Genomic DNA, 17,296 nt, shown 5'->3' with positions numbered 1-17,296 from the left:
CTGTAATTTGCTTTCAACAGCTTCCCCCAAGAGAGATGTAGTTATTAATCAATAGCAATTACTTTGATCAGATTGGAAGGTTCACACCAATTTCGAACAAAGAACTGATGACAGTGTTTTTATTCATCTAGAACAGCAATTATTATCCTCCGCTATTTGCCTTTAAGAAGATGCTGAGGCACTTTCTTAAACCAGTCCGTGGTATGGATACACCAACTGTGCTGTCCAGGAGGGAGTTCCAGCAACAGTGAAGGAACGGTGATATATTTCCAAGTCAGGATGTTTTAAAGTTTATTTATTTGTGTCACAAGTAGGCTTACATTAACACTGCAATGAAGTTACTATGAGTGACTTGGAGGGAAAATTGCAGGTGGTGGTGTTCCCATGTATCTGCTGCCCCTGTCCTCCCAGATGGTAGAGGTTCTAGATTTGGAAGGTGCTGTCGAAGGAGCCTTGGTGAGTTCCTGCAGTGCGTCTTGTAGATGGTACACACGGCTGCTACTGTGCGTCGGTGATGGTGGGAGTGGATAGGTGGGGTGCCAATCAAATGGGCTGATTTGTCCTGGGTGATGTTGAGTTTCTTGAGTGTTGTTGGAGCTGCATTAATCTAAGCAAGTGGAGAAGGTTGTGCCTTGAACACGGTGGACTTTGGGGAGTCAGGAGGTGAGTTACTCTCTGCATAATTGCCAGCTCTGACCTGCGCTTGTAGCCACGGTATTTATATGGCTAGTCCAGTTTACATTTTGGCCAATGTTAACCCCCAGGATGTTGCTAGCTGATCATTGAAAATAGATATAACTGGCTGACTGGAACCATGAAATAGAGAGCAGTAGTCATTGGATATTGATCAATTTCGAGTATTAGTTACTTTACTTTCGATCATTCTTACAACAACAACTTGGAATTTACGTGGCACGTTTAACATAAGAAAACATCCCAAAAACTCTTCAAGTGGACACCCTAAAAAATTCTAAAGAGCATCTTTCCAAATTGAGGTTCCTGTTCACAAGTATTTCCACACTGAAGCATGTTTACACTAACGTTTAAGCACCTCTGTTTTATCCAAAATGAGTAAACTTGTCGAATGCAACGGGAGGAAACAGAGTAACTGCAGAGTGTACAATGTTTCTTTTAAGATGTGTATTCTTCCTTATTAAATAAAGAATTTTATTTCGAAAACTGTTCACTTATCAATTCAGCAGTTTGATGACTATTGGTTTCAGTCAGTATCTCACACTCTTCCTTGTGCCATCTTCTACATTACAATAGTGACTACAATTCAAAAGTATTTCATTGGTTGTAAAGTGCTTTGGGACACCTGAAATGGTTGGGTGGCATGGTAGCACAGTGGTTAGCATTGCTGCTTCACAGCTCCAGGAACCTGGGTTCGATTCCCGGCTTGGGTCACTGTCTGTATGGAGTTTGCACATTCTCCTCGTGTCTGTGTGGGTTTCCTCCGGGTGCTCCAGTTTCCTCCCACAATCCAAAGATGTGTGGGTTAGGTTGATTGGCCATGCTAAAGTTGCCCCTTACTGTCCTGAGGTGTGTAGGTTAGAGGGATCAGTGGGTAAAATATGTAGGGATATGGGGGTAGGGCCTGGGTGGGATTGTGGTTGGTGCAGACTTGATGGGCTGAATGGCCTCTTTCTGTACTGAAGGGTTTTTATGATCTTTCTATGATGAAGAGCTACATAAATATAAATCTGTATTCCCTCCATAACGCTGAAATAAGCAATCCTGTTTGGAAGATAACCTCATTATTAAAACCATTGGTTTAAGTCCAGGAGAAATTTGTCTCACAGTTGGATGCAGTTCGCAGGGGAATTAGTGACCATGAGAAAAGCTTCAAATACCAGAGAGCTTAAACTGGAAAATAGGAAAATAATCAGCCCAAAATATGAGCCATGTGGATTGGGTATAAAGGAAGTAATTTGAAATAGAAAAAATTAACAGGTTCCATGGATTTGTTGAAAAATAAACTGTTTCAGAAGAAATTAACAATTGATAGATATGGTTAAAAGGTAAATTAAATGAAAGTTAAAGTAAGCTTTATATTTTAGTCCCAAGTAGGCTTACGTTAACATCGCAATGAAGTTACTGTGAAAATCCCCTAGTTGCCACACTCTGGCGCCTGTTTGGGTAAACTGAGGGAGAATTTAGCATGGCCAATGCACCTAACCAGCACATCTTTCAGACTATGGGAGGAAACTGGAGCACCCGGAGGAAATCCAAGCAGATATGGGGAGAATGTGCAAACTCCACACAGATCGTCACCCAAGCCAGGAATTGAATCTGGGTCTCTGGCACTGTGAGGCAGCAGTGCCAACCACTGTGCTCCCTGAGCCAGGGCTATGGGCAAAAAGATAATCATAGAATGAAAATCATAGAATCATACAGTGCAGGAGATCATTTGGCCCACTGAGCCTGCACTGACAATAATCGTACCCAGGCCGTATCCCCGTAACAGCACATAATCCCCCTGAGACTAAGAGGCCTAACCTGCATATCTTTGGAGTGTGGAGGAAATGCGAGCACCCAGAGGCAACTCATGTAGACTCAGGGAGAATGTGCAAACTCTACACAGACAGTCACCCCAGATTGGGACAGAAGGCTGACCCTGATCCCTGGTGCTGTGAGGCAGCAGTGCTAATCACTGTGCCACAATGCCAGCCCACGGATTCTAGTGGCCTCTGCTCATCTCTAATAATTTTATGTCCTCATGTGTAACTGATATATTCCTTATTTTGGCATTACAAGCCTTTCTTCTCCATCCGCTACTTTGACATAGTATCACAGGGGGCAGCATGGTGGCACAGTGGTTAGCATTGCTGCCTCATAGCATCAGGGCCTCGGGTTCAATTCTGACCTCGGGTAACTGTCTGTGTGGAGTTTGCACATTCTCCTTGTGTCTGCGTGGATTTCCTCCGGGTGCTCCAATTTCTTCCCGCACTCCAAAGATGTACAGGTTAGGTTGATTGGCTATGCTAAATTGCCCCTTAGTGTCAGGGGCTAGCAGGATAAAGATGTGGGGTTAAAGGGGTAAGACCTTGGTGGGATTGTAGACAGTGCAGACTCAATGGGCTGAATGGCCTCTTTCTGCACTGTACTTATTCTATGGTTCTATTCCTAGACCACTGTATTATGCAAAACTACAAATTCAACACAAATAGCGTAAATAAATTTACTAATATTCTGAAGTCCCAATTTATACTGACAATTTCAGACCTCAAAAAACAATGACCTAGATCCTCAAATCAAAGTTTATTTTTAAGATCAATGCCCCACCATTCTTTCTTTGGAAGCTCCCAGCCCATATGTAGATTTTTAATAAAAAACTTGAAAATTTTGAACTTTTGGCCATCAAATTTTAATCTATGTTGCCAATACAGACACTGTTATCTGTTAGCCAATCAAAAAATATTTGTGTTTGACTTGGTAAATTAGTTTGTTAACAAAAAGGTACAGCTTTAAAATGTCCTGGCTGCAGTGTACCAGTCCGTAACAGCATTGTGTATTATTTGGTGGGTGTACCAGTCTATAAAAATGTTGCATATTATTATTATGGTCCTGAACTCTTGATGTTTTTCATGCAACATCCAAGTGCAGTGCAGATATTATTTTGCTGGATTTTCTTGCAGATCTCTGTCCTGAAGCATGTTATTTGAAAGTAAATAAAAAGAACTTGCATAAAACAGCCAGATTGTTGTAAAATCCCATTTGTTCACCAGTGTCCCTCAGGGAGAGGAATCTGTCTTTCTTATGCATTCCAGTTCAACGTCAGTCTTGACACAGCAACGTGGCTGACTTTGAACAAGCTACACAGTTGGAATGAAGTGCTACATTTAACGATGGTTCAAAAAAATGTCTAAACACCACTTTCTCAAGGGCAATAAGGGATGGGTAATAAATGCTGGTCAAATGGTAAGTGTCTGGAACAAGCTGCCAGAGGTAGTAGTAGAGGTGGATACAGTTTTGTCTTTTAAAAAGCATTTAGATAGTAACATGGGTACGATGGTAGTAGAGGGACGTGGGCCAACTGCGGGCAATTGGGATTAGCTTAGAGATTTGAAAAAAAGGGTGGCATGGTCAAGTTGGGCTGAAGGGCCTGTTTCCGTGCTGTAAACTTCTATGATAATGACTATGACTAAATCAACAATGCTACTCCTTGAGAATTAGCTTTAACACATTTAAAAAGAAACTGATAAACTGAGAAACACTTGGGGACTTTTGGAGACACTAAAGATACAAGACTAAAACTGGAAAGAATTTGAAGTTCTTCAACAAATCCATCTACACAAGAAAAACATTTAAAATTTTAAAAATATGAACTCGAGCTTTGAGTTTTCACTGTAAATATTCATGAGAATGTGGTAATTTAGTGGTGTTAATTTGAAGAAGAATTTGCATGTATTTGATTGTGTGTGCAGTAAACCGTTGCTACCTTTGGAATAAAAATCATTAACTCTGAATCACCTGAAGTTAATAAATACAGGCCATTAGATTTCCTAGAATTTATTTCAATAGTTAATTTTTATTACATCAGAAAAGTATCACAAAAAATGTTTCATTCAGGTCATTTATTTTTAGAAACAAAACTATTGAAATATACAAATGTTGTCTGATAAGATAGTTACTAATTTCTGGTTTCCTCTCCACGTGGACACAGTCTACTATGCTCCTCTTTTCGGGAAGAGAGTTCCAAAGACTGGTGGAGTTCTGGTTGAAAACTTTTCACCTCATCTCCTTGTTGATGGGTGACCCCCTGTTTTTAATTTCACCCCTAGTTCTGGATAGTCCCACAAGTGGAAACATCCTCTCCATGTCCACCTGACATTTGATTTATTATTGCCACATGTATTATCATACAGTGAAAATATTGTTTCTCGCACGCTATACAGACAAAGCATACCATTCATAAAGAAGGAAAGGAGAGGGTGCAAAATGTAGTGTTAGAGTCATAGCTAGGGTGTGGAGAAAGATCAACTTAATACCTTGTCAAGACCCATCAAGATCCGATATGTTTCAATCAAGTCGCCTTTTATTCTTTTAAATTCCAGTGGATACAAGCCTAGCCTATTCAACCTGTGGTCAGAAGGCACCTCATTAATTCCAGATATTAGTCTGGTAAACCTTCTGAAATTGCTTTCAAAGTATCTACATCTTTCCTTAAATAAAGTGACCAATACTGTACACACCTCCAGATGTGTTCTCACTCATGCCCAGTACAACTGAAACATAACCTGCCTCCTCCAGTATTCAATTCCCCCCCACAATAAGTGATAGCATTTTATTAGTTTTCTAATTATTTTCTGTATCTTCACACTAGTTTTTTGTGATTCAGGCACTAGGACAGCCACATCCCTCTATACCTCGGAGCTCTGCAATCTCTTACCATTTTTATAATATGCTTTACTTTATTCTTCCTGCTAAAATCCACATTTTCCCACATTATATTCCATTTACTAGGTATTTGCCCACTCACTTAACCTCTCTACATTTTTTGCAGTCTCCGTATGTCCTCTTTACAACTTACTTTCCTATTTATCCCTCATCTGTAAATTTGGCAAACATTTCTTCAATCTGTACATCCAAGTCACTTATATAAATTGTAAACAGTTGGGGTCCCAGCACTGATCCATGACAAAACCACTTATTACATTTTGCCAACCTGAAAAACATCCATTTTTGCCTACTCTCTGCTCTCTGTTAGCTAGCTAATCTTTTATTCATGCTAATATGTTGTCAATAACTTTTGATGTGGCACTTTATCAAATGCCCTCCAGAAATCTCAATACAGTACATCCACTGGTTCCCCTTCCTCAAAGAATTTCAGTTGACACTGCCCGATTATCTTGAGCTTAATCAAGTGCCCTGCTGTAACGTATTTAACAATAGCTTCTAACATGTTTTCTGTCTCCCTCCCTTCTTGAATATTGGAGTTACATTTGCTATTTTCCAATGTAATGGGATTTTCCCCAATTCTAGAGAGTTTTGGAAAATTAAAAACAATGCATCAACTATCTCGCTAGACACCTCTTTGAAGACCCTGGGATGAAATCCATCAGGACCCGAGCTCTCGTCAGCCCACAGCTCCGACAATTTACTCAGTGCCACCTCTCTGATGACTATAATTTTTCTGGGTTCCTCCTTTCCCTCCATTTCCTGGTTTATAGCTGCTTCTGATGCTACTTATATTTTCTGTAGTGAAGACTGATGCAAGGTTCAATTAATCTGCCATCTCTTTGTTTTCCATTACCAATTCTCCAGACTCACTTTCTGACAAGTTCCAATTATTTCTTCCTTTATGCTCCACCTGACCATATGGTTACTATTAGGGGCCTGTACACGACCTTCACAAGGTGATTTCCATCACGACCCAAACTGTTTCCACATCCTGGACCCTGGCTTTAGATCCTCCCTCTGTGATGACTTCAGTCAGGCAAATTAGGTTGGCCTCATGCTCCCTAGTTAAAGCAGGTGTGTAAGTCTATCTGCCTGCTGAAGCAGGAGGCACTCTGTTGTGCAGTATGTCTTATAAATAAAGAAACTTTTGGAGGCAGGACTTTTGCCTCTGTGAGTTTATTACACCTCTCTATTGTGTTAATGGTATCATTAACCAACCGAGTCACTGCTCCACTTTTTCCTCACTTCCTGTCCTTCCTAATTATCCTGTACTCTTCAATATTCAGTCCCAATCTGTAGTCTCCTGCAATCATGTCTCTGTAATTGTTACCAAATTGTACTTAGTTATTTCTATGTGCGTTCTCACTTCATTCATTTTGTTTTGAATTCTTTGTGCATTCAGATATAGAGCTTTTAGTTTTATCATTATTACTTTTGTAACCACTCATCTCATCACTGATTTACTCTCTATCTCTTCCTGTCAATATTTCATTTCTTGTAATAATGCCTTCCTCTTTTGCCTGGTCTCTATTCGTACATCTTAGCAAATTTGATCCCTTGTCCCCATTATTTAGTTTAGAATCTTGTCTATTTCCCTAGTTATGCAGCTCACAGGAGCACTGATCCCAGCATGATTCGAGTGTAGACCACTCTAACAGTATAACTCCTACTTTCCCCAGTACTGGTGCCAGCGTCCCACAAACTGAAGCCCACTTCTCCCACACCGGTCTATGAACCATGTATTCATTTCTCTAATCTGATTTGTTCTATACCAGTTTTCATGTAGCTCAGGTATTTCTGTTTCTTTCTCAAAGTTACAGAGTCAGAGTGGACAGGACGAGCCCTTAATCCATCTCCTTGCTCCAAAAAACAATTTAAAATTCAACGAAAATCCAATACATGGTCCCCACAAAAGGGACAAAGGAGATTCAACCTGACAAGGAAATGCATTGCACCTGAGTCTGGGCTTGATCTTAGCCATAATAACACAGACCCTTGAGGTTCTGCCCCTTAATTCAGTGCCCAGGTCTTCATACTGACTATGCAGAACCTCCTTCCTATGTGGTTGGTACCCATGTGGACCATGAGTCTTCCCCCTCCCACATCAACCCCAAGCAGATTCCCTCAATCCTAGCACTGGGCAGGCATCCCCTTTGCTACAGAGAATGGTGTCAACCCCTTTGATTATACCCTTCCCAACTGCATTTTTGCTCCCTCATCTTGAGTGGCTTCCTGAACCATGGTGCCATGGCCAGTTAGCTCATCCACCCTATAGTCCCAACTCTCATCCAAACCAGCTGAGAGAGCCTCAAACCTGCTGGACAATTGTAAAGGCTGAGCTCCCATGTTCCTGCCCTCTGAGTCCACTGACTTGCTTAACTTACAGTCACACCCTCCTGTCCCTGATCATTGATTAAAGCAGAAGATTTGGTCCGAAGAGGTGTGACTGCCTCCTGGCACAAAGCATCCACCTAATATCCCCCCTCCCTGACGTATTACAGTGTCTGCAGCTCAGCCTCCAGCTCAATGACTCTGAGGCAAAGCTGCTCAAACTTCAAAAACCTGCTGCAGGCGTGTTGCCCTGGATCACACTGCCATCATCCACCCCTGCTTCCCACCTTCCCTTCTCCCCCCTTCCTTCCAATCTTCACCCTCCTCCTTTCACCCTTAATCCTTTCCCTAGTTTCTCCTTTTCACCTTCCCCCGCTCCTTCTCCCACCTTTCCCCTCCTTCCCACCTACCTCTCTGCCTTTCCCTCTTCACCCTCCCCTCCTTTCCCCATCCTCTTCCTCCCTCCCCATCTCCCCTAACTCTTTTCTTCCCCCATTCCTCCCTTCCCCCTCTCCCTCTACTCCCACCCCCACCTTCTCTGGGGCAGCGAATTCCACAGACACGCGACCGTTCGAAAGAAGTAATTTCTCTTCATCTCCGTTTTAAATCTGCCTCCCCTTATCCTAAAACTATGACCTCTCCTAATTGCACCACAAGAGTAAATATCCTCTCCACGTTTACACTGTCAATCCCCTTTATTTTCTTGTACACCTCAATTAGATCTCCACTCATATTTCTAAACTCCAGGGAGAATCGGTCTAAACTACATAATCTCTTATCGTAAGACAAAGTTCTCATCTCTAGAATCAATCTAGTGAACCTCCTCTGAACCACTTGCAATGTAACTACATCCCACCTCAAGTAAGGGGATCAAAACTGTACACAATATTCAAAGTGCGATCCCACCAGGAGCAGGAGCAGCAACACTTCATTACCTTTACATTCTATTCCATTAGTAATAAATGCCAACATTCCATTTGTCTTCCTTATTAGCCTTATCCTGCTCTCCCAATACATCCTTTTTCCATTCCTATTTAAAAACACAGATTAATTGAGAACATAACTAAAGTATTTATTACTGAGGGAAGGATACGTTTGCTTTGAAGGGAAAGCAGAGAAAGGTCACCAGATTGATTTCTGGGGTGGGATCAGCTTTTGAAGAGACATAGTCCCAAACTCTAATTCAGAAGCATGAGAAATAATCTTATTGAAGGATGCAAGATTACTGACAGGATAAATGCTGGGAGAATGTTCCCCGCGATTCCCCCCAGGCTGGAGAACCTAGACTAGGAACCATAATTTCAAAGAGGTCAGCCAGATGAGAAATTTATTCACTGAAACTTGAACCTTTGGAATTCTCCAGCCCAGAGGGCTGCGGATGTTCAAGAGAGAGATGGATAGATTTTTGGACAGCACAGGGAATTGAAGGATGGGGATAGTACAGGAAAACTAGAAACTAGAAGCAGGAATAGGTCATTTGGCACTTCGAGCCTACTCCGCCATTCATTCTGATCATGGTTGATCATAAAATTCAATATCCTGATCCCCCCTCCCCCTTATCCCTGGATCCGTTTAGTCTCAAGAGCTATATCTAATTTCTTCCTGAAATCAAACAACACTTTGTTTTAAATTACTTTTTGCAGTAGTGAATTTCACACATTCACCATCCTCTGGGTGAAGAAATTTCTCCTCGTCTTTGTCCCAATAGGTTTACCCCTTATCCTCAAACTATAGCCCCGAGTTCTGAACTTTCCCACCATTGGGAACATTCTTTCTGAATCTACCTTGTAAGAATTTTATACGTTTCTATGAGATCCCCACTCACTCTTCTAAACTCCAATGAGTAGAATCCTAACCAATTTAGTCGCTTCTCATATGACAGACCTGCCATCCCAGGAATCAGCCCAGACAGCAACCTTTGTTGTGCCCCCTCTATAGCAAGGACATCCTTCCTCAGACAAAGTACCAAAACTGGATTCAATACTGTAGGTGTGGCCTCACCAATACCCTATATAATTGCAATAAAACATACCAATTTCTATATTCAAATCCTCTCATTATGAAAGCCAATAAAGCTTTTGCCTTCTTTACTGCCTGCTGTACCTGCACAGGGACACCAAGTTCTCGCTGAGTCTCCATCTCTCTTAATTTACATTTATTCAAGTAATAATCTGTCTTCCTATTATTGCTACCAAAGTGGATAACCTCACATTTAGAACATAGAACATAGAACATTACAGCGCAGAACAGGCCCTTTGGCCCACGATGTTGCGCCGACCAGTTAAAAAACAATGACCCTCTAACCTAAACCAATCCCTTTCCATCCATAAACCTATCCACGGATCTCTTAAACGCCCCCAAACTAGGCGCATTTACAACTGCAGCAGGCAGGGCATTCCAATCCCTCACCACCCTCTGGGTAAAGAACCTACCCCTGACATCCGTCCTATAACTACTCCCCCTTAATTTAAAGCCATGCCCCCTCGTGCTAGCTGTCTCCATCCGAGGAAAAAGGCTATCACTGTCCACCCTATCTAAACCGCTAATCATCTTATATGTTTCAATAAGATCCCCTCTTAGCCGCCTTCTTTCTAACGAAAACAACCTCAAATCCCTCAGTCTCTCCTCATAGGACCTCCCCTCCATACCAGGCAACATCCTGGTAAACCTCCTCTGCACCCTCTCCAAAGCCTCCACATCCTTCCTATAATGTGGGGACCAGAACTGCACACAATACTCCAAGTGCGGCCGCACCAGAGTTGTGTACAGTTGCAACATGACGCTGCGACTCCTAAATTCAATCCCCCTACCAATAAACGCCAAGACACCGTATGCCTTCTTAACAACCTTATCTACTTGATTCCCAACTTTCAGGGATCTATGTACACATACACCTAGATCCCTCTGTTCATCCACACTATTCAGAGTCCTCCCATTAGCCCTATACTCGACACATCTGTTATTCCTGCCAAAGTGAATTACCTCACACTACTCCGTATTAAACTCCATCTGCCACCTCTCGGCCCAGCTCTGCAACCTGTCCAAGTCTCCCTGAAAACTATGACACCCTTCCTCACTATCTACCACACCTCCGACTTTGGTGTCATCAGCAAATTTACTAATCCACCCAACTATACCCTCATCCAGATCATTAATAAAAATTACAAACAGCAGTGGCCCCAAAACAGATCCCTGAGGCACACCACTCGTAACCGAACTCCATATTATATTATCCATATTATAGTGTATCTGCCATGCAGATGCCCACACGCTCAGCCTGTCCAAATCGTACTGAAGCATCTCTGCATCCTTCTCACAGCTCACCCTCCCACCCAACTTTGGAGATAATACATGTAATTCTCTCTTCCAATCATTAATATATAATGTGAACAGTTGAAATCCTGGCACAGATACCCCAGTAGTCACTGCCTATCAGAAAAAGACTCATTTATGCCAGCTCTTTGCTTCCTTCCTGATAACCAACTTTTTATCAATCTTACGATATTGCCTGCAATCCCAATGCAGTTTAACTTTACATTGCAATCTACTATGTAAGACCTTGTTGAAAAGCTTTTGTCTAAATAAACCACATCCACTGATTCTCCTCCGTCAATTATTGGTTTTATCCTCAAAAAATTCCAGTTGATTCATCAAGCGTGATTCCCCCTTTGTAAATCCACGCTGACTTTGTCTGATTATATCACTGCCTTACAAATACCGGGTTATGAAATCCTTGGTAATGGACTCCAGCAACTTCCCCAGATCAGATGTAGTGTAGTGGAGGAAAACAGATCAGCAATGATCTTATTAAATAGCCAATCAGACTCCCCAAGCTGAATGTCCACGCCTGCTTCATATTTCTTACCTTCCGATATCAAACATGTGCCATGAAAAGTGTCACGTTGAAAATATATTTGATGCTTTAATCTGAATCGCCTGAACAGTGTAGATTCATGCGATTCGTTGAATAAAGCACAAGGTCATTGAATCGATTTTAAAATATCTGCAATGATTCAAGAAGATTTTAACCAAATCCACTGCATCTCTTCCAAACCTGTGAAAGTTGTGGAACATCTGGATCTTTCCTCACTGCACCCAGCTGTGTTACAGCGTTCCTATTCAGTCTTGTGGGGGATACAGTAAGGAGCAGACAAGCCCCCAGCAATCTGCACTAACAGCAAGATTAGAGCGGAAATGAGCGAGTGAGAAGAGTCTGGAATGAAGCCAAAACCAATCTGATCTAAATAAGAAGCAAGACTTTTACCCGGATTAAAGCAATCACTCAGAGCAGGGAAACTAACACGCCCACTGCTGCTTAATCAGTGGATGGAAATAATCAGGTTATTAAATTGTGGTTGTTATTTTCTGCAATGATGAACCTTCCTTTAGTGTTCTGCTGCCAAAGTATAGTTCAGGTGGTTTGATGGTGTGTGCTTGCTGCTCCCACACGCACTCTCTCTCTCCCCAGGAGTCATTCAGCCAGGATTCTTATTCCGACCGAGACAGAGAGAGGATACTGGAAGGTGGAGGTGATCCAAACCAGGCACTGACGTCAGCCAGCTTCTCCGGAACGTGACAGACTGAGAGAGAGAGAGAGAGAGACTGAGAGAGAGAGAGAGGATAGACTGAGAGAGAGAGGAGAGGAGAAGGATAGATTGAGAAGGGGAGGTAGAGGAGAGGAGAGGAGAAGGATAGACTGAGAGAGAGAGAGGATAGACAGAGAGAGAGAGAGAAGGATAGACAGAGGGAGAGAGAGAGAGAAGGATAGACAGAGAGAGAGAGAGAGAAGGATAGGCAGAGAGAGAGAGAAGGATAGACACAGAGAGAAGGATAGACAGAGAGAGAGAGAAGGATAGACAGAGAGAGAGAGAAGGATAGACTGAGAGAGAGAGAGAGAAAGATAGAGAGAGAGAAGGATAGACAGAGAGAGAGAGAAAGATAGACAGAGAGAGAGAGGATAGACAGAGAGAGAGAGAGAGGATAGACTGAGAGAGAGAAGGATAGACAGAGAGAGAGAAAGGGATAGACAGAGAGAGGATAGACAGAGAGAGGATAGACAGAGAGAGAGAGAAGGATAGACAGAGAGAGAGAAGGATAGACTGAGAGAGAGAAGGATAGACAGAGAGAAAGGGATAGGCAGTGAGAGAGAAAGGGATAGACAGAGAGAGGATAGACAGAGAGAGAGAGAGGGATAGACAGAGAGAGAAGGATAGACAGAGAGAGAGAGAAGGATAGACAGAGAGAGAGGATAGACTGAGAGAGAGAGAGAGGATAGACAGAGAGAGAGAGAGAAGGATAGACAGAGAGAGAGAGAAGGATGGACTGAGAGAGAGAAGGATAGACAGAGAGAGAGAAAGGGATAGACAGAGAGAGGATAGACAGAGAGAGAGAGAGAGAGGATAGACAGAGAGAGAGAGAAGGATGGACTGAGAGAGAGAGAAGGATAGACAGAGAGAGAAGGATAGACAGAGAGAGAGAGAAGGATAGACAGAGAGAGAGGATAGACAGAGAGAGAGAAAGGGATAGACAGAGAGAGCGAAGGATAGACAGAGAGAGAGAGAGAGCATAGATAGAGAGAGAGAAGGATAGACAGAGAGAGAGAGAGAAGGATAGACAGAGAGAGAGAGAAGGATGGACTGAGAGAGAGAGAAGGATAGACAGAGAGAGAGAAAGGGATAGACAGAGAGAGGATAGACAGAGAGAGAGAGAGAGAGAAGGATAGACAGAGAGAGAGAGAAGGATGGACTGAGAGAGAGAGGATAGACAGAGAGAGAAGGATAGACAGAGAGAGAGAAAGGGATAGACAGAGAGAGAGAAGGATAGACAGAGAGAGAGAGAGAGAGGATAGACAGAGAGAGAGAAGGATAGACAGAGAGAGAAGGATAGACAGAGAGAGAGAAAGGGATAGACAGAGAGAGAGAAGGATAGACAGAGAGAGAGAAAGGGATAGACAGAGAGAGAGAAAGGGATAGACAGAGAGAGAAGGATAGACAGAGAGAGAGAGAGGATAGACAGAGAGAGAGAAGGATAGACTGAGAGAGAGAGAAGGATAGACAGAGAGAGAGAGAGGATAGACAGAGAGAGAGAAGGATAGACAGAGAGAGAGAAGGATAGACTGAGAGAGAGAGAAGGATAGACTGAGAGAGAGAGAAGGATAGACTGAGAGAGACGATAGACTGAGAGAGAGAGACGAGAGGAAAAGGATAGACTGAGAGAGGGAGGGAAAGAGAGAAGAGGAAAAGGATAAACAGAGAAATAGACTGAGAGGGAGAGAGAGGATAGACTGAGAGAAATGGACTGAGAGAGGATAGACTGAGAGGGAGAGAGAAGGATAGATTGAGAGAGGAAGGGAGAGAGAGAGAGGTAGACTGAGGAGAGAGACGGAGGGAGAGAGAGGGGGGAGGGAGATAAATAGACTGAGGAGAGAGAGAGAAAGGAGAATGATCAGACTGAGGAGAGACAGTAGAGAGGAATAGGCGGCTCCGAACCCCACTGGCCCCAGAGCTCTCGAAGATTGACCTCCAAATCACCCCTCCCCTCAGGAAGGAGCCCCTTCCTCTGAAGGACAGTCTCTGGCGAGTTTACAGATACAGCTGCAATCTGACCACCACCAGAATGCTCTTGATATTAAACTGGTGTACACTCAGAATCCACCCAGAGGACTTTAGCTGCTGCGAATGATATTATAAAATGTGTTTGATTTAGTCAGGTGCTATTTTACTGACTGCTGAGGGATTATGTTTGACGTTGAAGAAGTATATTTTAGTGCTAGATCTTGGGGGGGGGGGGGGGGGGGGGGCGGGGAGTGCTCCGCAATGCAAACCTCACCTGGAGGCTGCATTATAAATACGTGCCCAGAATCCGTGCCTGATGCAATGTGTGTACAATGGGAGGGTTACTCCCTCTGCTGTTCCGAAGTGTTGTAACACTGTCAAAACTCGGATTCTCAAACTCGATTTTAACATTTACCTGAGCGGATTACGCAATCGCTCATTCAGAATATATTTTACATTGCAACAATATAGCTGAAAATTTAAATACCTATCGGATATTTTGAGCTTTCGTGGTTTTACAATGGACGAGCACCGAAATATATATTGTGGATTCATTCATTTTCTTCATTTCTAATGAATTTATTGAAACTGTTTCAGTTTATGTTTAATCCCTGTTTTACATTTAAAACGCGACCTGAAGTTACGCCAGTTAAATTGTTGGAAATATTAAAATAATGCAGAAATGTTGCGATAAAAAGAGGAAAACATTATATTTCTATCACAAATTATGACTTTTTATTGATGATTGTAAACAAGAATACATTCCAAAATCTCAAACAAGAACAAAAACTCACAAACGACTATTTTTATTTAAATAAACTCTGTGCAATATTATAGTAAGAGTTGAAATTCAAAGTGCCGTGTACATTTTATACAGTTTTTTTTTGTTTTAATATTTAACAATTGTGCAATTCCAAGTACAGTACAGAAAGTGTTTTAGTTGCATCTCATTTCTTGGTCCAAGTGTTTCCGCCTCTCTCTCACTTGTTCCTCGATTCTCATTTTGGCTTTAGTGCAATGGGTTCGACTGCAGGAGCTTTGGACGTTTGAGAAAGTCTTCAAGCTCTGATAAGACAGACAGGCACAGTCCAGACTAGACTGATAGTGGATCCCAGGGATCTAGACATCGCTGGGAGACCTGGAGCGGAAGGAAAGTTTACTGGGGAAGCAGCAACAGCACACTGTCCAAAGCACTTTCTGAATATCTTGGTTCCGATAAGCATAGATGACCGGGTTTATCATCGAGTTGTAGATGGCTGGTAAGAAGGTGATGTATGTGTATAAAGAGGGGTAGGTGTAGTCTCCCATCAGACAGTATATTGCGAAGGGCAGCCAGCAGATTGCAAAAGCCCCCAGGATGACTGCCAGGGTGGAGATACCTTTCCTGGTGGTCACATAGTGAGAGGTGGCGAGGAAGTGGCGTTGGAGGGCGATCTGGTGAGCGTGCCGGCAAACTATTTTGCAGATTTGCATGTACAGCTGCAGCATCATCCCGAAAATCATGAAGAACGAGATGGAGAGGATGATCAGGTTGTTCTTGGTGAGAGGTTTGACAATACTGCACATGGAGATGTCTTTGAGACAGTTCCAGCCCAGGACGGGGAGCAGCCCCAGGCAGATGGACACAGCCCAGGTGAGAATCAGCATGATGTAGGTGCGGGTGACAGTCCTCTCCGAGTAGTAAGTCAGTGCGTTGTACAGGGAGAGGTAGCGGTCGATGGTGATGGCCAGCAAGCTGTTCACTGAAGCGGTGAACGAGGCAACCAGGAGCCCGACTGTGACCAGCCCCACCACCTCCGAGCGGATGCAGTAGAGGAACACAAAGTGTACAATGAGTCCCAGGCCCGCCAGCAGGTCAGCCGTGGCCAGGCTCCCGATCAGCAGAAACATGGGCGTTCTCAGGGCTGGCGTGTAGAAAATGATCGTCACCACAATGGCATTTTCACAGGCGATCACCGTCCCAGACACACACAGCACAACATCCCAGGGATTGAGGAGAGGCTGCCGCACCGCTAAATCCAGAGGGGAACCTTCCTCACTGGACTCGAACCAGCCCGACTGCTCATCAGTGGAGTTCTTAGAAATATTCTCATTCATGTTGTTGGGTTTGACCTGCAACATGTGAGCGTGTTTGTACATATTTAAAAAAACAGTTCTGGACTCCAGAAACATACTCACTGTCTGTAGTTAAACGTACTAACTCTAGTTAAATATATTCACTAACTCGAGTTAAACATATTCACTAACTTTAGTTAAATATACTAGCTCTAGTTAAACATATTCACTGTCTCTAGCTAAACGTACTAACTCTAGTTAAATATATTCACTAACTTTAGTTAAACATGCTGTCTCTAGTTAAACATACACACCAGCTCTAGTTAATGCGATGCTCTGTAAACATTGGACTCATGCCTCTCCAATTGCTGACATTCGCACCTTGTCATCCCCATCTCTACATTAACATTACTGCACTCTATGCAAGGTACATGTCGCTGGCAGTCACTTCTCCACTTGCATCAGCAAATACTGCCAGGACGGCAAATAAAACACTTAACCAGCAAGCTTCCTCAAAACCTGCCGCCCAGAACCACCCAAACCCTGTTTGTTCCTTATTTCAAACAGTCATTGCAATCTGAGCATTACCTGTCTGTCTAGATGTTGTACATTCAAGTGCTTCTCCTTGGTTTCCAGACAAAGCAGCAATATATTAAATATAATCTCGATATTTATACAGATAGACCGTGCGATCTGTGGATAGAGAGCTGCTCCCAGTGTGTGCAGGCTGTGTGTTCTGCAGTCTCTGGCAGGTTGCAGAGTGCAGGCTGCTGGAGTTAGTTACTGGAGGAGTCACTCTGACTGACTCACAGACACCTCACTGACGTCAAGCCGGGGCGGGGACCCGCGCTGAATACTAATCAGCTCCATTCATAAAAGTTGAGTGGCCAACTCCTGTCCTAGCCACATTCACCATCCACAAACGAACAGAGAGAAAGGGCATCTCTACAAAT

At 43.1% G+C, this 17,296-nt stretch overlaps 1 protein-coding gene across 1 annotated transcript; it reads right to left on the bottom strand.

Annotated features, from left to right (window-relative positions):
* Positions 1-15,113: 15,113 nt before the first annotated feature.
* LOC145357800 (G-protein coupled receptor 12-like) lies at positions 15,114-17,068 on the bottom strand. The gene is made up of 2 exons (XM_080211310.1): positions 16,932-17,068; positions 15,114-16,400 (listed from the first exon to the last, which is right to left on the bottom strand). Exon 2 carries the CDS (start codon positions 16,383-16,385, stop codon positions 15,408-15,410), a length of 978 nt encoding a protein of 325 aa, XP_080067436.1. The 5' UTR covers positions 16,386-16,400; positions 16,932-17,068; the 3' UTR covers positions 15,114-15,407.
* Positions 17,069-17,296: the final 228 nt, after the last annotated feature.

Source organism: Carcharhinus amblyrhynchos, chromosome 24, assembly GCF_965287045.1.
Source record: "Carcharhinus amblyrhynchos chromosome 24, sCarAmb.v2.hapA, whole genome shotgun sequence".
In the NCBI taxonomy this organism is placed as follows: Eukaryota; Metazoa; Chordata; class Chondrichthyes; order Carcharhiniformes; family Carcharhinidae; genus Carcharhinus; species Carcharhinus amblyrhynchos.
This window is presented reverse-complemented; position numbering and strand designations above follow the sequence as displayed.

What these genes read in the sequence shown, in the direction of transcription:
- LOC145357800 (XM_080211310.1), bottom strand. Translation starts at nt 16,385, where the DNA reads ATGAATGAGAATATTTCTAAGAACTCCACTGATGAGCAGTCGGGCTGG.